Genomic DNA, 18,896 nt, shown 5'->3' on the forward strand with positions numbered 1-18,896 from the left:
TTTCCACGGGGAGCAGTCCAGGGGATGCAGATTGCTCATCCCACGGCCTGAGAAATGGCACGCTCAACCCCTGGCACCCAGGCTTTCAGCAGCGAGGGCTGGAGCTGGCGTTTGTGCCCACTGGCCCTGTGGCCTTCCCACTCTCAGCCCCCGTTTTGCTGAAATCGCCTCGTCCTCGGGGCTGCCAGGCTGTGCCCGCGGAAGCTGCCGCGTTTTCCTGCTCTCCAAGCACTTTCTGTGGGGTCCCAAAACTACCGGGAATTTTCCAGCGCCAGCACCAGCCAAACGCGGATGCTGAGAAGAGGAAATGCAGAAAAATCCCTTGAGATTTTGAAACCCCGCGGGGAGTTCTGGGGCTGGAATTACCCGCTGGGCCGGGAGGGTGTTTGGGAAGTCCCCAGGAACCAGCCAAGCCGCGCGCTGCAGCGTGGAGCAGCCCGGGTCGGCGCTCCCGGCCCCGCAGGAGCAGTGCCCCCTCCCGGAGCGCTGTGCCCGCACCCCGGCCTCACCCCACAGCCCCAACAGAGCCCCACAGCCCCAGCCTCACCGCATACCCTGACCTCACCCCGCACCCAGCCTCACCCCATCTGGAGGAGCTCCCAGCACGGATCCTGCAGGCACCGCTCCCGATGCGCAGCTCAGCCCCAGCCCCGTGCCAGCTCTGGGACAGGCACGGGGTGGCAGCGGGTCCCGGTGCTCACCCCCTTCCCCTGCTCTCTCTTGCAGTTCTGCCAGCCCAGCGGCTGGCAGCTCTTCACGGAGAGGAACCCCCCCACCTTCTTCGTCGCCGTGCTGACCGACATCAACTCGGAGCGGCACTACTGTGCCTGCTTCACCTTCTGGGAGGCCGTGGAGAGCGCGCAGGTACCGCGGGCTGCCGGGGAGGGTGCCTGGTGCTGTGGGTGCCTGGTTTTCCCCTGTTGGAAGAACCTGGGATTTGGGAGAGGGAGAGGTGTCTGACGTGGCTGATCCGCGTGTCTCCGCAGCCTCAGAGCCACCCCAGGAATGGCGAGGAGGAGGAAGAGTCGTCCTCATCTCCTGTTCAACCGGCGCAGCTCTTTGCTCCCAAAAGCCTGGTGCTGGTGTCGCGGCTGGACCACGCCGAGGTCTTCAGGGTAAGTCTGAAACGATCTGGGAGAGGGGAGACGAGGAGGAGCAACCTCAGTGAAGGCCTCAAGGTTGCAGGAGCTGCAGGAGGCCACACAGCCCCCCAGTGCCATGTGCTGCACGGCACCGCCGCGCTCGGTGCGCTGAACCCGAACGTCTGGCCACAGAGCAGCAAACAGGGACCCGGCCACGCTGGGCGGCTGGTGGCCTTGACCCACTTCTGTTAATGCAAAAACCATGAAGCACAGCCTGTTCCTGCACAGCCTTTATCTTGACCATCTGTGTTTTCCTCAAACTCGTTGCATTACGTGGCTGGAAAAGGTTTGGGAGGGCACGGGCTGCGACCTGGCACCTTCCTAAAGCTCTGCCCTGCACGTGTGGGCAGCGTCCGCTGCTAGCCCAGGTGCTGGGCTTGTGGAGGGTGGCATTTTCCACCAGGCTGGGCTCTATTCTTCCTTTTTTCCCTCCTGCTGTGAGGATATCACTTCGGGGTAGCTGCCCCGTGCCTGCGTCTCTTGTTCCCAGCCTGCCCCGTGGGCACGGGCTGTTCCTTGGGGGTGCTCAGCCGCTGCGCCCTCCCGGTGGTAATAGCTGACAGGGAAAAATATCACTCCATTCTTCAGCCTGGAGCTGCTTCAAACAGACCTCGGGCTTCACAGGACCCCAGGGCAGCTGGGGCTGGCAGGGACGTCCTGCTGGGACCTCTGCTCCAACCCCTGCTGGAGCGGGGTCAGCTGGAGCCGGTCACCCAAGACCGTGTCCGGCTGGGTTTGAGCAGTGCAGTGACTGCAGCGTGTCGGGGCAGCCTGGCCACGCTCGGGCACCCTCATAGCAAGGCAAACCACGCACCTTGTACCTGTGTATGGTGCTGGGAAGGTGTCTGAGTGTACGTGAGGCCGTGCTGGCTGGGGGGTGGCAGGAAAAGACAGAGACCCTCTGGTGAGAGCAGTGACACCGGGACAGGAGGGAGCGTGAGAGCAGACAGGAGCTGGGACACAAAACCCATTCCCCTCACCAGTTGTGTCCTGTGTTCGTCTTCACGTCGGGGATGAGCTGTGCCTTGTCCAGCCCCCCGTGGAGCTGAGACTCCCCAAAACACAGGAGCTGCTCGTGGCTGGGGTCTGGGAGGGCAGAGCGAGGTCAGCCGGGCCGCCGCGCCTGCCGCACGGGGCAGGAGCAGGTTGTGCTGGGGATGTTTTTGGAGGAAAGTGGGTCAGCTCGCTTATTGCCCAACACAGACGTTTCCTGCAGCAGCGCCTGGAGCCTGGCTGGCACCGCTCCCAGCTCGATGTCTGCCTACCTGCCCGCTCTGCCCCGCTGCCCTCGCAGGGAGGCTGAGCAGTGTTGGCATTGCTCTCCCGGCTGCTTGGTGTCAGCGCTGCGTGCGTGTGCGTTACCCACCCCAGTGACTGCAGGGCAGCAGAGAGCCATGGCAGCACTGAGCTCCTGTGCTTTGGGGCCCTGGGGTGTCCCCCTGAAGCTACGACAAGAAGATCAGAAATGTCACTGGGATCTGCGAGGAGCCGTGGAGCTGGGTCACTGTTGCAGTTTTGTTTTCAGCGGCGTTCGCTGCAATCCTTGCTGCTCCCTGCCCCTCCCAGCAGGAGGGGGACAGGTGAAACCTCACGGTTTGCCCCTCGGTTGAGCGGATGAATTTCATGACTCTGAAGTGCAGCCTGGTGCTTCCCCAGCACACGGCTCATTGTCCCGGCCCCTTCTGGTCTCTGAAGGGGTCTCTGCACAGCCCCAGACCTCGTCCTGTTCCCCCTAGGTCAGCGTGATGCTGGGCTGGGGTCGTGGTCCCTGCTCCCTCCGCTGCGTGGCCAGCAGGGCTGCCTGTGTCCGTGTGTCCATGTGTCCGTGTGTCCATGTGTCCGTGTGTCCGTGTGTCCATGTGTCCATGTGTCCGTGTGTCCGTGTGTCTGTGTCCGTGTGTCCGTGGGCAGGCAGGAACAGGAACTCGCTTCTCACTCTGCCCCTTGCTGACCTCTCTCCTAAAGGCCCGGTGCCGGTGTCCTCTCTTCCTACCAACACGGAGAGATGGTTTGAGGAGAAAAAACAGAGTGCCTTGAAGACAAATTCCTCGAATTCCTGGTTTTATATCTTGTATTACTGTGGCTCTTCGTGTCCCAGCAGAGGATGTGTTGAACACGGCCCCGTGCCTGTGCCCCTGTGCAGGAGCTGATGTTGGCTCCTTGGTGTGTGCAGTGAGAAGAGCAGAGCCTGGCCCCAACAAGCCCTCGGTGACCAAGGGGACTCGTCCCTGTCCCCTGTTTGGGGTCTTTATGAGACTTGGTTAAACTCCACAGGGACCAGGAGTGCTCCCCCTCTGCCTGTGGAGCCCTTGAGCCCCAGCTCCCTCTGGAAGCAGGCTGGGCACGGGCTGAATGTCCCGACCCTGCCAACGAGGACTCACTGCAGGAAGCTCGAGGGGAGACCTCAAACCCTTTACCCAGGGCTCAGCTGTCCCGGGATGTGCTCCCGTCTGGGACAGGCACTGGGAGGCTCAGGGAGCGGTGCCCGGGCTGGAGGCCCTCGCGCTGCGCCCTGCGCCGGTGCTGAGCCGCGCTCTGCTTCCCTCTGCAGAACAGCCTGGGCCTGATCTACACCATCTACGTGGACGGACTGAGCGTGTCCCTGGAGAACGTCATCGGGAACCTGCTGACGTGTACCATCCCCATCACCGGGGGAGCTCAGGTGGGTTGCCTGCCCGTGCCCCCTCCCACCTCCCCGTGCTTCTGCCTCGTGCGGCTCCTGCAGAGCGGAGGCACAGGGCAGGGATCAGCCCCTCGGCTGCATCCTGGGCACTGGGCTGAGCTGGGCTGAGCTGGGCTGAGCTGGGCTGAGCTGAGCAGGGCTGCTGGGCCTGCAGGCAGCAGCTGGCTCTGCCTGCTGGCTGCTGCCGAGCTGGCACTGCTGCTGGCACGGCGTTGAGTAGTGCCCGCGGTGCCTTCCCAAGTGCTCCTGAGTACAAACAGCAAAGCTCCGTGATTTGGAGCAGCTCAGCTCCTGCACCAGCTGAGGCCATCTCGCTGCTCCGCTTGCCGTGAGTAAGCAGCTTTGTGGTGGCTCCCTGCAGGAGGGAGAGCTGGATGGGCTCACCCCAGCTGCGTGGTCGCAGAGCCGTCTGTGCAAACAGCTGCCACGGTCTGCGGCTGCCCCTGCACCAGGGAGGTCTTGCTCCTCCACTCAGGCCTGTCTGATTGCACGGAGAGCTGCTCCAGAGCTGGTCACAGGCCGGCTGTGAGAGCGGGGACGAGCCAGCTCGAGGGAGACAGGCCAAGCAGGGCTCCTGGTTGCTAGATGAATGGCTCGGAGCTCTCTTCTCAAACCACTGGCTTGTGCCCATGCGTGGCCGGTGTCTGTGATTGTTGGACAGGGCTGGAGGAGCAACAGCCTTGCTTGTGCCCAGAGCGGGCCATCAGAAAGTGCCTCCCCTTCCCCCCTGAGCCGTGCGTTCCCCTTGTGCTGCTCCTGCTGCTCCAGGAAGGCCAGCTGGGCTGCAGGCCCACTCCAGCAGCAGCTGGGTGTAAGGGCTAATTGACGAGGAGATGGAAAAAGTGGAGAGCGCCCAGCTGGAGCCTGTGGCTGGAAGCACTTGGAGACAGCAGCGCAACCCCCCGGAGCTGTTTTGCCATGCTAACCCTTGGACGATCGCCACGGCTGTGGCACTTGTTCCTGCCGTGCCTTCGCTTCCAGCTGCTCAGCAAAAGGCAGCGTCCAATTCTGCGCCCAGGGGAAGGAGCTTTTGCAAGGCCCTGGCTGTGCTGCAGGTCCCCGCTGCCTGCAGGCTGAGGTTCTGCCACCACCCGTGACCCTAGGACCCTAGGGGACGGCCGCTCTTGCTCCCGTGCAGGTTCCTGGTGTGGGTGCTTTCTGCTGGGCAGCAATGCCCCTTGGGCTGACTTTTTGGCCCAGCCTCAGTTTGGTGCTGCCCCAACAGCCCAGAGGCTGCAGGTCCTGGTGGGGGTGAGCTCTGCAGGGCTGCGTGCCGGGCACACCCCGCTCCGATGGAGCAGGAAGCAATCTGCTGCCAAAACCTGCGCGGCTGGGGCTGTGCCAAGCATCCCAGGCTGCGTCCGGCTATGGGAACGGGCAGCACCTCTCCTGCAGGAGCTGCCCAGGGCTGGCTGACTCCGTCTGGTTCCTCCCAGGTGGAGCCTGTCAGCAGCAGGCAGGGCGAGGAGAGGCCTCGGACCCGGGAGGTTTCTGGAGATGCTGTGGCTCAGTGAGCCGTGCGTTCTGGCACAGTTGTTGGTCACCTCCCGCTCCTTGCAGGATGGATCTGTGCCGTGGGGATGAGCAGCGTGCTGCAGGGAGGACAGTTTGTTGGTGGCGCTTCCCTTCCTGTGCTTCACCCGTTCCCAGCTGTGTCCCGGAGCTCTCCGTGTAGTCTCACTGCTTTCGCTTTGTCCGTGTGCACCTCTCCTCCTCTGAGGGTCCCTGCTCCGTGGCTGTGTGCGTGCCTCCCCTCTCCTGGCTGTGTCCGTGTGTTTCTAACTGACTGTGCTATCTCTGTCTGTCCCTATCTCAGCCTGACGCGGACGACGAAGCAGCGGTACGCACACCTCTTCTTTCATCGGGTCTGTCTGCTCCTCAGCCACCTCTCCCTGCCCTGGGAGGGCTCGGGGGCCGTGCACCCTGCAGCTGGGTCCGTCCCCAGCGTGGGCACGGAGCCCTGGCCGTGCTTGGGGCTGTGCTCCGGGCAGCAGGGCTGCTGTGCTCTGCCTCCCCCGGGGGTTGTGAAAACCTGGCCTGCTGTGCTGGCAGAGCAGGTCAGGGGTGCTTTTTGTGGCCAGCCCAGCGTTCGGGGCAGGCTGCTGGGCTGCTGCGGTGGCGTGAGCTGAGCGGGGAGGTGGGTCGCGTGGCGAAACCTCCTGCTGCAGAGCAGCGTGTCCCTGGAGGGGAGTAAGGAGAGGAGCAAAGCGACCCGGGGCTGCCCTCGGCTCTCTGGGGAGAGGCTGAGGACCTGGGGGGCCTCCCAGTGCCCAGGGAAAAATTGCCCCAGGGGAGAAGACGTGGGGCTGCACCCAGCGTGCCCACCCCAGCCCCTGCCCCAGGAGCCAAGCGGGGCCAGCTCTGCTTGGATGTGGCCTCGCCTGGGGCTGCGCAGAGCTGGTGCAGAGCTGGTGCTGCGGCCCCTGCCTGGTGGCACCGGGGGGCACGGCGCAAGCGAGCTGCTCCTCGGGCACGGAGCTCCCGGAGAGCCCTCGTGAGCTGCAGCACGGCTCTGCCCCGCTCCTGCAAGTGCTGCCGAGGGCTTGGTCCTGGTGCAGGGCTTCGGGCTGCTGCCGGCGCTGTCCCCTCGCTCGGTGCAAGCCCCGGACACGTCTGCTTTGTCTTGCAGAGGACGATCTCGCTGGGCGCGGGGGACCGGCAGGTGATCCAGATGCCCATCAATGACTCGCTTCCCGTCAGCAGCTGCAGCGTGGCCCTGCTCTTCCGTCAGCTCGGTGAGACTTCTCCCCGCGCCTCCTTCCCACCGGCTCCAGTGCCAAGGCCAGCAGAGCGCTGGGCTGCAGCTCCCACCACGGCCACAGCCCGGGGTGGGGGCTCGGGGCTGTGCTCCAGCTGCAGCCCCGTTGGAGCGAGCCCTGCTGCAGCAGTGGCTCCCTGCAGGACGTCAGCCCCTCCGCTGTGCACGGCATGGAGCTGGGAGCTGGGAGTGGGATCGGGCCGGGTGGGCTGTAAGGGGCCGTTCTGGGGCACAGCCCTCGTTCCTGAGTGCTCTTCTCTCCCTTCCTCCCCAGGGATCACCAACGTGCTCTATCTCTTCTGCGCGGCGCTTACTGAACACAAGATCCTGTTTCTCTCCAGCAGCTACCAGAGGCTCACCGACGCCTGCCGGGCTCTCCTGGCCCTCATGTTCCCCCTCAAGTACAGGTGAGGGAAGCGCCCTGCTCCCCGAGCCCTCCGCAGAGCTGGGGGCAGCAGGGGCACCACGACCAGCCAGGCATTTGCCACCCCCTCGCTCCGTGCCCTGGCTGGTGGATCACCGCCTCCGGGGCATTGCCAGCGTGGGGCAGGTGAACGCAGCGTGGGCAACGGGAGGGATTTGTTCTTGGCTGTGCTCACAGCTCCCCTCCTGGAGCCTCTGGTGTGCGCAGCAGTGAAACTCCCCGGGTGCCCCCAGCAGCGAAGGGCTGTGAGCTTCCCAGCCCTGCCTTTCCTGGGGCAGGGGAATCGGGCTGATAGCCCTGGGGGCAGGCAGCGAGCCCGGGGTGTGCTCGGAGGGGCTGGCAGGGTGCAGTGCCCCGGAGGCCGTCCCTTCCTCCCTTCCCCTGTCTCGTAGCTCCCCCTGTGCGGAGCCCTGAGCCCCTGGGCACCACTTCTGCGGGCAGCCCGGCCCCAGTCCCAGCCCCAGCGTCCCACAGGGCAGGGCTGGGTGCTGGGAGGCTTCCAAAGACCCGCGGGGCAGATCCTGCCCCCAGGACGGGGCACACGCACACAGAGCTGTTTCCAGTGTCCCGTGGGACAGCCGGCACCCTGCTCGCCCTCCTGGGGCCGTGGGGACGCAGCCCCCAGCCCGCCCGCTAGCTGCACATCCCCACATCCCAGCTCTTGTGGCTGCCAGCTCCTGTCGAGCTGTTTCCACCCTGGCCTGCCGTGTTCCCAGGCTGCAGAGGGGCTGTCTGCAGTCCAAGGAAAGCTTTCTGCTGGATTGCAGTCGCGGTGCTGGGAACCTTTCCCCCAGCCAGACTTGGGCTGTGACTCCAGGGCCAGGGAACGATCCTGGTCTGTGTCCACAAGCACTCAGGAACCTCGCAGAGCTGTGAGACGTGTGTTGCCTCGGGGGCTGACAGTGGCAGACGAAAATCTGCTTGGCTGGGAACGCGGCACCCCACAGCTCTGTCCTGCAGGGGGGGGGACCATCGGCTACCAGGGAACAGAGAGAGGATGGGGGCAGGTCGCTGTGCTGCCTCCTCATGTCCTAGCTCACAAACCCTGCTCAGGGACACACCAGTGTGCTCCTGGCAGCAGAGCCAGGCTGGTGGGCTCTGCTCTGCCGGGGGGCTGCGTGGGGGGGTCAGGAGCTGGGCACCCAGCGGGGCTGCACCGCCTGCAGCGATTTCACAGCTTTCCTGCTTTTTCTGCTTGCAGTTTCACGTACGTGCCCATCCTGCCTGCGCAGCTCCTGGAGGTGCTGAGCACGCCGACACCTTTCATCATCGGAGTCCACTCCATCTTCCAGTCAGAGACCCAGGAGCTGGTGAGGACCCCCCCCTGCCCTGTCCTGGGGGGGCTGGGAGCGGGGACTGGTCTAGGGGAAGCAGTGGGGCTGTGTACCAGGGGTCCCAGAGAGAAAACGGCCCCAAAAGGCGCCTGGCTCAGCAGGCTGAGCACCCAGCTTGCACCCGGCGTGCTGTCCTGGCCAGGCAGCTCGGCCACAAGCCAGGGGGGCTGCTTGGGGCTACCTGGGGCTGTTTGGGGCTACCTGGGGCTCCCAGGGGCTTCCTGGGGCTGCCTGGGCAGGGCTTATGTCTCCAGCCGGCCAGCAGTGCCTGGGTTAACTGAGGGCTGGAGTTTGGAACTCAGCTGGCAGCTCTGGTCCAAGAGGCTGTGTTGGCACTTCAGCCTGACAGCCTTCAGTGCAGAAACTGAATTAAATCAAAGCATAATGAGCCTGATCCAAACTGAAACAAGCTTTTGTGCAGCCTCCCGAACGAGCTGGGAAGTGCCGTTTGGGCTAAGCGGGGCGGTGGACGAGCTGGGGCTGGCGTCGGTGTCTGTGTTCTCCATGAGACCTCTCAGCCAGCTGAGGAGTCTGATCCCACAAAGCCAGTTTTAGTGACCCAGCCTCCTGAGCAGGGCTGCGTCCCTCTTCATCCCTCTTCTGCCAGCTTTCCTCCCCTGCTGCTCCCTCAGACCCAGCTTGCCCCCTGTTTCCTGGGTGCCGTTGCCGTGGGCTCTGTGCAGCGGGGTGCGGGCAGTGCTGGGATTGTTCCAGCCGTTGTAGTGCAAATATCTGGGTGCAGTGATAGTGGGTAGGGGAACATTGCTGCTGAAAGCCAGAGTGCTCTGGGCTTGCAGAAGACGGAGAGGAGACGAGCTGGGGTTCCCGAGGGCCTCCCTTTGGCCGGGCTCCTTCCCCGTTAGCTCCCCGTGGCCCCCTCTCATGCCTGTCCCCCCCCTTGCAGCTGGACGTTGTTATCGCAGACCTGGATGGTGGGACAGTGAACGTCCCCGAGTGCGTGCACATCTCCCTGCTCCCCGAGCCGCTGCTCCAGCAGACCCGGGAAGCCCTCTCCATGGTGAGTGCCGCGGCGTCTCCGCACCTCCAGGCCTGGGGGAGCGCGGGGGCAGCGGGCAGAGCGGAGCTGAGGGCAGGGCTCCTGCCTCGGGACCCCCCTGGCCACGCCGCACGGGACCTTTCCTGCTCCTGATGGCCTCTGCTGCGTGGCAGGGCTGCAGGGGGCTCCTCTGCCAAAGGTTTCTGGGAATCAGGTGGCTGGCTCCCAGCCCTGGGGCAGGAAGCAGCTGCAGCCCTGAAGCTGCTTTTCTGGCTGCTAGCGCGTTCCCAGAGCCTGCCGGCCGTGCGAGTGCGTGCCCGGGACAGCGCAGGCAAACAAAGGCTGGGAGCCTTGGCCTGGGGCCGGGGGGAGAGGGGCCGAGCTCTGCTACAGTGTGAGCCCCCCCGTGGCACGCGTTTCCCTGGCTGTGACAAGGACGTGGGGCTGGAGAGGCAGCCGCTGAGCTGTCCCTGGGCTGCTGCATCCATCCAGCCATGGGGAGCCCGTGGCACAGCAGAGGGGGGGTCTGATGGCTGGTGGCTGCAGGTTTTGAGCCCCTCACACCTCGTCCGTGGGTCCTGCCGGGCTCCCGGGGAGCGCTGCTGCTCCGTGCCCGGCTGGGAGGACAGATCCAATCCCCGCGGGCTCGAGCATGCTTTGTGCCCTGTCTCTGCAGGTCTTGGACCCGGAGCTGGAGGTGGCAGATCTCGCCTTCCCCCCTTCCACCGTGTCTGCCTCTTCTCTCAAAATGCAGGTGAGTGCAGTGGGAAGAGGGGAGGTGCAGGAGCAGAGAGCCCCTGCGGGCACCGCTCTGCGTGGGCACGGAGCAGGCTGGCACAGAGCAGGCTGGCACAGAGCAGGCTGCCCCACGCTCAGCACCGCTGCCTCTGCGGGTGGGGGCTCAGCACGCTGCCCCCAGCCCCAGGACGTGCTCCGACCCGGAGCCAGCAGCACTGCCAGAGGGGGCTCAGCACTTGCTGTGCAGCACTGCCCTGCTGGGAGCAGCACCTGGGGTCCCGGGGCTGCGAGCTCCTTCCTCTGTGTGCGGTGTCAGGGACACTGTGAAGGGCAGAGCACGGGGGACCCGTCTGCCTCTCCCTTTTCCCTTGAACCTTTGGGTTTCCTGCCCCGCTCAGCAGAGGCCGAGCCAGACACGTGGCTCGGATCTTGGGTGGAAACTTCTGCCCCGCTTGCTGGCTGCTCCTCGCCCCACTGACCGCGCTGTGTCCCTGTTCGCAGGACAAGGAGATCCGGGCCGTCTTCCTTCGCTTGTTTGCACAGCTGCTGCAGGGCTATCGCTGGTGCCTGCACATCATCCGCATCCATCCCGAGCCCGTCATCCGCTTCCACAAGGTACGGCCAGGACAGGAGCACGCGGGGTGGTGGGAGGGCAGGAAACCTGGGGGCTCAGCCAGGAGGGGTGGGCAGGGGACGGGCAGGAGACAGGCAGGGGATGGGCAGGGGATGTGGTGCTGCAGGGACTCTGCTCCTCCTGCCCCAGTGCCTTGTGCCCGCACAGCAGAGTTATTTTTTCAGGCTGCGTTGTAGGTCTGTGGATAAACTCCTCACCAAATGGGTTGAATTAAGGCTGGGGGGTTAATCTGTGGGAAGGTTTGCACAAATGCAGCTGCATCTAGCAATAAAGAGCTGCGTTGCCAGCAGGTGCCTGCCCTGCACCCCTGCCAGCTCCACCTGCATCCCGTGTTTGTCCTTGGGAATCCCGAGGTCCCACGGGTCTGATACCATTTCCCTGTTGGTGCCCACACGATGTCAGGTGCACCACAGCTGACGTTCCTGTACCTGGTGTCGTGCAGAGGCTTACAGAGGGCATCCCTCACGTCACAGCCTGGAGCTGTGGGTTTTCTGAAACCCAGGAAGTTCAGGGAAAATCTTAAAGTCTGGGCAAAGGAAGCAGAGCCTGGGGAGAGGAGGCAGGCAGGGCCGGCTGCTCCAGGTGCCTTGGGGCTGTTGGCAAGCGCAGGGCAGGGAGAAAAGGAAAATATTCGAGGTGTTTGGGGGTCCGTGGGGAGACCAAGCAGAGGAGAAGACAACAGACAGAGAGCAGAGGGATTCGGGCGCTGCGGCTCAGCGTGGCCAGCGTGTTCTTACAGGTTTTGAATGATTTTTTTAATGCTCCGTAAACGTTTATTGCTGACAAAGATTCATGTGTTCCATAAAACTATAAGCACGCCGTAAAACCAAGAAAAACTTCACTTTTTACCTTTACCTTGGTAAAACAGCCATAGGGCTTAGGAAGCATAACGAACCTCCACTTCATAAAACCATCACGTGCAGCAGCTGCGTGTGGTACAAAATAGCCTGAACCCTGCTCATTTGGCTGCTCTGGCCACAGCAGCATCTCAGAAACATCCCATTCTTGCCCAAATAGCCACGCTGACTGCTTGTAGCACCCTGCAGCCCTGCTCCCAGCAGCTCACCGGGTGGGTGAGGGTGCTGGGGGAGCAGGGAGCCCCACGTGCTGCTGACGGCTCCACATTTCCCTGTTGCAGGCAGCCTTCCTGGGGCAGCGGGGGCTGACGGAGGACGACTTCCTCACCAAGGTGCTGGAGGGCATGGCGTTCGCGGGCTTTGTGACCGAGAGGGGTGCTCCGTACCGTGCCATCGACCTGTTTGATGAGGTGAGCAGCTCCCCGGGTCCCTGCCGGCACCCCGCACCGTGCCACCCGCGCTGGAAACGGGTGGGAACGGGGGGGACGTGCTCCATCCCACGGCACGGGCTGGGGATCTGCCTCGACGCTTGGCTGCGGTGCTGAGCCCGGCCTGGCAGCTTCTGGGGACGGAGCTGGGACACGGGGAGGGCGGTGGGATCCTGCCCAGCGGGCTGCTGCTCCTCTCACCCACCTCTCCTCCTTCCAGCTCGTTGCTTATGAAGTGAAGCGCATGCGTGCAGAAGAGGGGAACAAGCAGAAAATCCTGCGGCACATCAAGGAGCTGGCAGAGAAACTTTACAAAAATGTGAGTCCTGAGCACTGGAGGGGAACTGATGGGAACCTGGGTCATAGCCCCGGTCAGCCTGCCCCCCCTCCACGCGTGTTACTGTGAGCTGGTGCTGGCGGTGCTGTTCCATCCTGCCCTGCACTGTTAGGTGTGGCAGGACACCCGAAGGTGTCTGTCCTGGGAGCAGGAGCCCTTCTTTTGGGGTGGCCTGGCCATCAGGCACTTCCTTTGCTCTGGAGCAGCTGGCCAGCTGATGCAGGTGTTGTGTGGCACAGGACAGACCTGCTGAGGTCTTCCGAGAGCAGAGCAGAGCCCTGAGAGCCCCTTGGGCATTTCAGCCCTCCTGAATGGCTTTCTGCTCGCTGCTGGGTTCAGGGCCAGAGTGCTGTCCTTGCAGCTCCTGAGAGCAGAGCACGATGGCACTCTAACTAAGGACTCAGGACTGCAGGTCCGGGGGGCTGTACAGCACCTTCTGGGAGAGGAGGAGAGGAGCAGGGGTTGCAGAAATGCCTTTCTGAGCCTCCTGCTCCGGGAGGGGACACGACTTCCCCATGCCTGAAAAAAACCTGCCTTTGCTGTGCCAGGAGAACCCGTACCCCGCAGTGACCATGCACAAGGTGCAGAAGCCCACGGAGGGCTGCCACCTGCGCCTCCACCAGAAGCCTTTTCCCCGCCTGGATGAGGGCACGGTGCAGTGGATCATCGACCAGGCCACGGCCAAGCTGCAGACAGCCCCTCCTGCTGTGAAGGCGGAGAAGAAGTGCATGGTGCCGTCGGGCCCCCCCATCGGTAGGTGTGCGCACAGCTCCTGTCCCTGCAGTGAGCAGCCCTGCTCGGGAGGAGCTCCCTGTGGCAGTGCCACTCTCGGGGTGCCACCTCACTTCTGCACTGCGACGTGTCTGAGGGTCCCGTGCGAGCAAAATGTGGGCAGTTCTGCCTCCTGGCTGAGCGGCTGCGCTGTCCCCGTTAGCTGACCCCAGCTTGGAGGTCCCTGGGCTGGAGCCAGCATGAGGGAGCAGCTGCAGACCCTGCAGGATTCCTCCAGCAGAGCCTTGGGGACACCCCTCGCCCCCCACCCTGGGGTGACGGCCCTGCCCTGCCCTGCCCAAGCTGACAGTGCGCTCTCTCCCCAGCTGCCATCCTGGAGCGAAACGGCAACGCCCTGGCCAACAGCGCCCGGCGCCTGGAGGTGGTCAGGAACTGCATCTCCTACGTCTTCGAGAACAAGATGTTAGAAGCCAAAAAGGTGAGGGGGGCTCGCCAGGAGCTGCTGGTTGAGGGGAGGGCACTAAGGTTGCTGCTTCTCCTCCGTGGTGGGCTGGGGAGGCCTCTCCATGCCTCTCTCCAGAGCTCTGCTGAGCAGCTCAGTTGCCCTGTGGGCACTTGTTCTCGCAGCCCTGTTCCTCCCTGCTCTGTCCCTGGGCCGTTGGCTGATCCCTCCATTGCACCAGGGTCTCCCAGTGCCCCTCAGGGTCTGTCCCACGGAGGTGGCCGGGCTGGGGTCCTACCCCCAGCCTTGCTGAGCAGGGAGCCCCCCCGAGCTGTGCTCCTGCTGGGGATGCTCTGCTTTGCACCCACATCACATCAGCTGCATGCAGACAACGTGGTGTCAGCCCACACAGCCAGAACCTGAAGCCCCTCCTGCACCTCTCCTCGGGGGCTGCCCTTGACCTCACCGTCCCCCAGAGCTCAGCTGGGCCCCATCTTCCTGCTCTCCTCCCGCAGCTCTTCCCTGCCGTGCTGCGAGCCATGAAGGGCCGAGCAGCCCGGCACTGCCTGACCCAGGAGCTGAACCTGCACGTGCAGCAGAACCGGGCCGTGCTGGACCACCAGCAGTTCGACTTCGTAGTCCGCATGATGAACTGCTGCCTGCAGGTAGGAGAGGGGCTGGGGGAGCACAGCCCTCAGGAAGGAGAGCGTGTCCTGCTGGGGGAGGCGTCATCGTGCAGGGTTCAGCTACCTCGGGGTGTCTCTGAATCCTCCCCTGAGCTCTGTTCCCTCCCCCAGGACTGCACGGCCATGGACGAGCACGGGATCGCAGCTGCTCTCTTGCCGCTGGTCACTGCTTTCTGCCGAGTGAGTACCCGCAGTGCCCTGATGCCTGCTGTAGTCAGGCTGGGCTGAGGTCACAGAACCATCTAGGCTGGAGAAAACCTTCAGGATCATCGAGTCCAACCATCGATGTGGCACACTGAGTGCCATCGCTATACCGTGTCCCTTAGTGCCACGTCCACAAATCTCTTAAATACCTCTGGGGTTGGAGACCACCACTTCCCTGGGCAGCCTGTCCCAACACCTGATCGATTCTGCCTTCCAAAACCCATCTCTGTTGGGCCCTGGGTCAGTGCTGAGCAAATCTGAGAAGAGTTTGCAAGGAATGCTTGGAGGAGCTCTGATCCAAGCGGCCCTCCTGCCTGCCCAAGGGCACAGGCGAGAGAAGGGGTTAGCTGGGGAGGAGAGGCTCCACGAAGGCCGTGTCTGCATGCAGCTTCTGTCTTCTGCTTCCTCAGAAACTGGGCCCGGGCATCACGCAGTTTGCCTACAGCTGTGTGCAGGAGCACGTGGTGTGGACCAACATCCAGTTCTGGGAGGCGATGTTCTACTGCGATGTGCAGAACCACATCCGAGCCCTGTACCTGGACAGCAACGAGGAGAACCACACGGAGGAGGTGAGGTGGTGGTGTCGGGCTTCCCGCAGAGCAGCTGCATGGAAGCAGCCCCCCTAGGTCCACAGGCTGATGGAGACGGACGAGGGACTGCAGCCTGCTGCTGGAGGCTGCTCTGGGGGCAGCGTGGTGAAGGCTGGCAGGTCTCCTGTCCATGCAGACCTCTGACACGTCCTTCTCCTCCTTCAGGAGAGCACGGAGGAGCCGCAGGAAGCCAAGTCTGCCCTCGAGATAGCGTCAGAGCAGCTGAGACTCTGGCCCACCATGAGCCGAGAGAAACAGCAGGAGCTGATCCAGAAGGAGGAGAGCACCGTGTTCAGCCAGGCCATCCACTACGCCAACCGCATGAGCTACCTGCTGCTGCCTCTTGACACCAGCAAGAACCGCCTGCTGCGCAGCTCCGGGCTGGGGGACGTGGAGAGTGTCAGCAACAGCCTGGTCACCAACAGGTACACGGGGCACGGTGCCGAGAGCACACCTTGGCACCATACCTGGGCTGCGAGGCAGGATTGGTGCAGGTTGCACTGCCCAGGGCTGTTTCATGTCAAGGGTGGAACCCCTGGGTTCATATGAAGAGGGATGAAGACTCCTTAGGACTCTGCCTGGCGTGGGCAGGGGCCTCCTGCTGTGGTTGTGGCAGTGGGGAGACGTGCTCCAAGCTAAATCTTCTCTGCTTCTGTACGGCAGCATCGCTGGCAGCGTGGCTGAGAGCTATGACACAGAGAGTGGCTTCGAGGACGCCGAGAGCTCCGATGTGGCCAACTACGTGGTGCGATTCATCAACCGCTTCGTGGACAAAGTCTGCACGGAGAGCGGCGTCACCAACGAGCACCTCAAGGGGCTGCACGTCATGATCCCTGGTAATGAGCTCTGCCGGGGGGCGGGCGGCTGCGTGATCCCACTGCAGGACCCTTCCTGAGCAGCTGGGGTCTGCTCACCAGGGGATTCTGAAAGAAGCAGCAAGAAGGGCGAAAGAGGAGCACTCAGTGCTAGGGGCAGGTCACTGGGGAGTGTGTGAGCTAACGAGTTGCTCGTGGTCCCTAACTTCGTGCTTGTCCGCAGATATTGTGCAGATGCACATCGAGACGCTGGATGCCGTGCACAGGGAGAGCAAGAGGCTTCCTCCCATCCAGAAGGTATCGGCCTGGCCTGCTGCAGGGTGTGGGGAAGGTTCTGGTGCTGCGCGGGGCTATCGAGTCCCCTTCCACGTCCGCGTGGCCCTAAACCTCCTCTTTTACACCCCCGTAGCCAAAGCTGCTGCGCCCCAACCTGCTGGTGGGCGAGGAGTGCGTGATGGAGGGCTTCCGCGTCTGCCTCATGCCCGACGAGCGGGAAGAGGCCGCGGGGGGCAGCGTCGGTGGCCCACCCCTGCTGCCTGCCGAGGGAGCCATCTTCCTCACCACCTACCGCATCATCTTCAAAGGCACCCCCACGGACCCGCTGGGTAAGGCCGCCCGTGCGCCCCGTCCCCCGGCTGGGGGTGTTGGTGCTGGGGGCAGGCGGCCAGGGGCGATCCCAAGCAGGGGCTGCGGCGGTTCGGTGGGTGCTCCCAGTGCACAGGAGGGTGCCTGCTCTTGCTGTGCGCCCTCTGGAGAGGTTACACCGCTCGTGCCCACCTCCAAAGCCCCGTGGCCCTGCTGTAGCACCTCTGCCCTGTTGCTGGCCTCCTGATGCTGTGGGCCTGGTGGGAGCTGGCCGGGCGGTGGCTGACGCGTTCCCTGTTGTGCCCAGTGGGGGAGCAGGTGGTGATCCGTTCCTTCCCCATCGCCTCGCTGACCAAAGAGAAGAAGATCAACATCCACAGCCAGCAGGATCAGTTCCTCACGGAGGGCCTGCAGCTACGCTCCTGCACATTCCAGGTGAGGCTGCGGGGGGCTGCTCCTTGGAGCTGCATCAGCACAGCTGAGGGGAGCCTTGGTGGGGGGACCCAGCAGGGACCTGGCCGGCGCTGGCTTCACCCCCTGGGACGAGGCACTCGCTGCCTGTGCTCACCTGGTTTTTGTTAGTTTTGCCTGCAGGGGCCAAAGACGGCCTCTGAAGGGGGTGAGTGCACCTGGGGATAGAGCCTGAGGGCCCCTTGCAGAGGAGGGACGGGGCTGTGGTCCCGATGCGGGGCTGGTCGCTGTTTGTAGCTGGAGGCTCCTCTCCAGCTGCTTCAGTAGCTGCTGGAGCCCTGGGAAGGCACGTGCTGTGCTCATGCCCTCAGAGGTGATCCTGCAAACCTCGTAGTGGGTCCTAGGAGGGGAGGAATCCAGAAGGGAGAGATGTTAGGAGAGGAGTCACCTCTGAGCATTGTGTGTCTCCGAGAGACTCGTGGAGGCAGAGCAGCTCGGGGAGGAGAGCACCACGCAGAGTGCTGCCTGCCCCTTGCTGCCTGTCCCTGCACTCTGGGGACATCCCGGGGGCAGTGCTCACATGCAGAGCAGCCCCAAAAGGGCCGTGTATGGCACCAAATAACTGGCACAGGGGGCAGACGGGGAGCCCCCTGCCTGGCCCGTGCCCATGGTGGTCGCTGCTGAGCAGGACCTGGGCCAGGGGAAGGGCCGGAGGAGCTCTGCTGCTCTCCCTCACCCCACGGTGCCAAGCACACGGTGACCCCCCTGAGCCTGCCTTCTGCTTGTCCTCGCAGTTGCTGAAGATTGCCTTCGACGATGAGGTGGCTTTGGAGAGTGCCGAGGTCTTCAGGAAGCACCTGCACAAACTGCGCTACCCCCAGCACGTCCACGGCACCTTCGCCTTCACCGTGGGCCAGTCGCCCAAGCAAGCCATGCAGCCCAAGGCCAAGGAGAAGAACCCCTCGCTCAGGTACCTGCAGCAGTCCTGGAGCAGGGGGAGCAGTCGTGGGATGCTCCAGGCCCTCGCAGGCGGTGCTGGGGCTCTTCTCTCCCTCCTCCAGCCCATCAGCAGAGCCGCCAGGCAGGGGAAAAGCAGGCACAGGGTCCAGAGCTGGATCTCAGGGTCCCTGGGCATGCCTTGCTCAGAGCTCCCTGGCACGGGATCCCTGCTCCCTTTGGGTTTTTGCAAGGAGGGGAACGGTCCTTTTTTTTTTGGGGTCCTTTTCCAAGCGGAGGACCAGCCAAGCCTGGGAAGCGCGCTGACAGCTTCAGTGCTGTTCCCTGCACGGCCGCCCAGGCTGAAGCAACACAAATCCCGAGGAAGCATCTCGTGGGAGAAGCTCCACTGGGCACGAGAGCGTGGTCTCTGCCTTCCCGGGGGACGGGCAGCGCTGCGGGGCAGTGGAAGAGCTCTGTGCTTGGTGCTGGCCCGAGGCCAGACCCTGCTCCTGCGCTCGGTGGCCGCTGTAGCTGTGGGTCTGGTTGCTGCTGGTCGTGCTTGGTGTGCCCTGGAGTCTAAGCTGCTCTCCCGTGTTTGTGACTCAGCTCCCAGCAGGTGACCGGTATGTTCCAGGGCCTGACAGTGGGGGTCATGTCCCTCGGGCACCTTGGCCATTCAACCACGTAAGATGCCTTCACCCTGTGCGGGAGCTTGCGAGGTGGCCTCGGCTCAGGCTGCAGCCTTCACTGCTCCCAGGGCTTCTTCTCACCTCCTCTGCATGCTGCCTGGGCTGGGGGCTTGGCACTTCGGGGACGCCCTTTTCCAGGCTGAAGGTTTGGGGTGCGCTCCTACCGCAGCCTCAGGTGGCGGGCGGCCGTCCTAGTGCTCCAGGGCACTGGGGGATCCCCAGGACGTGCTGAGGGAGCTCTGCATCTTCCTACTAACCTGTGGGGACCACCAGAGCTGCTGGGCACAGCTCTCCTGGGCACGGTCCCAGATCTTGCAAGGTCTGCTTCATCACCACCCCACGTCTGCTGCCGGCTGTGCCCCACACTGCCTGCAGTGTTCCTTTGGTTAGGAAGCACTCCTGCTTCTAGCCTCTGTACCTGACCACTGGTTCCCAGTGCTGTTGCCCAGTCCTGAGGCTTTTCTTCTAATA

General features: G+C 63.8%; 1 protein-coding gene across 1 annotated transcript in view; it reads left to right on the forward strand.

The window, feature by feature from the left end:
- Window positions 1-18,896, forward strand: part of SBF1 (SET binding factor 1) — a 62,028-nt gene that overhangs the window by 32,621 nt on the left and 10,511 nt on the right. Inside the window, exons 3-25 of the mRNA XM_032196880.1 lie at window positions 727-864; window positions 987-1,115; window positions 3,694-3,804; window positions 5,642-5,665; window positions 6,455-6,560; window positions 6,858-6,990; window positions 8,209-8,317; window positions 9,246-9,359; window positions 10,015-10,092; window positions 10,578-10,691; window positions 11,849-11,977; window positions 12,216-12,314; window positions 12,881-13,085; window positions 13,430-13,542; window positions 14,022-14,171; window positions 14,304-14,372; window positions 14,807-14,965; window positions 15,152-15,411; window positions 15,650-15,822; window positions 16,025-16,098; window positions 16,211-16,406; window positions 16,694-16,821; window positions 17,592-17,767. Of these exons, the coding sequence (XP_032052771.1) occupies window positions 727-864; window positions 987-1,115; window positions 3,694-3,804; window positions 5,642-5,665; window positions 6,455-6,560; window positions 6,858-6,990; window positions 8,209-8,317; window positions 9,246-9,359; window positions 10,015-10,092; window positions 10,578-10,691; window positions 11,849-11,977; window positions 12,216-12,314; window positions 12,881-13,085; window positions 13,430-13,542; window positions 14,022-14,171; window positions 14,304-14,372; window positions 14,807-14,965; window positions 15,152-15,411; window positions 15,650-15,822; window positions 16,025-16,098; window positions 16,211-16,406; window positions 16,694-16,821; window positions 17,592-17,767 (2,987 nt within the window). The remainder of the gene's footprint in view (window positions 1-726; window positions 865-986; window positions 1,116-3,693; window positions 3,805-5,641; window positions 5,666-6,454; window positions 6,561-6,857; window positions 6,991-8,208; window positions 8,318-9,245; window positions 9,360-10,014; window positions 10,093-10,577; window positions 10,692-11,848; window positions 11,978-12,215; window positions 12,315-12,880; window positions 13,086-13,429; window positions 13,543-14,021; window positions 14,172-14,303; window positions 14,373-14,806; window positions 14,966-15,151; window positions 15,412-15,649; window positions 15,823-16,024; window positions 16,099-16,210; window positions 16,407-16,693; window positions 16,822-17,591; window positions 17,768-18,896) is intronic.

The sequence above is a fragment of the Aythya fuligula genome, chromosome 1, assembly GCF_009819795.1.
Source record: "Aythya fuligula isolate bAytFul2 chromosome 1, bAytFul2.pri, whole genome shotgun sequence".
In the NCBI taxonomy this organism is placed as follows: Eukaryota; Metazoa; Chordata; class Aves; order Anseriformes; family Anatidae; genus Aythya; species Aythya fuligula.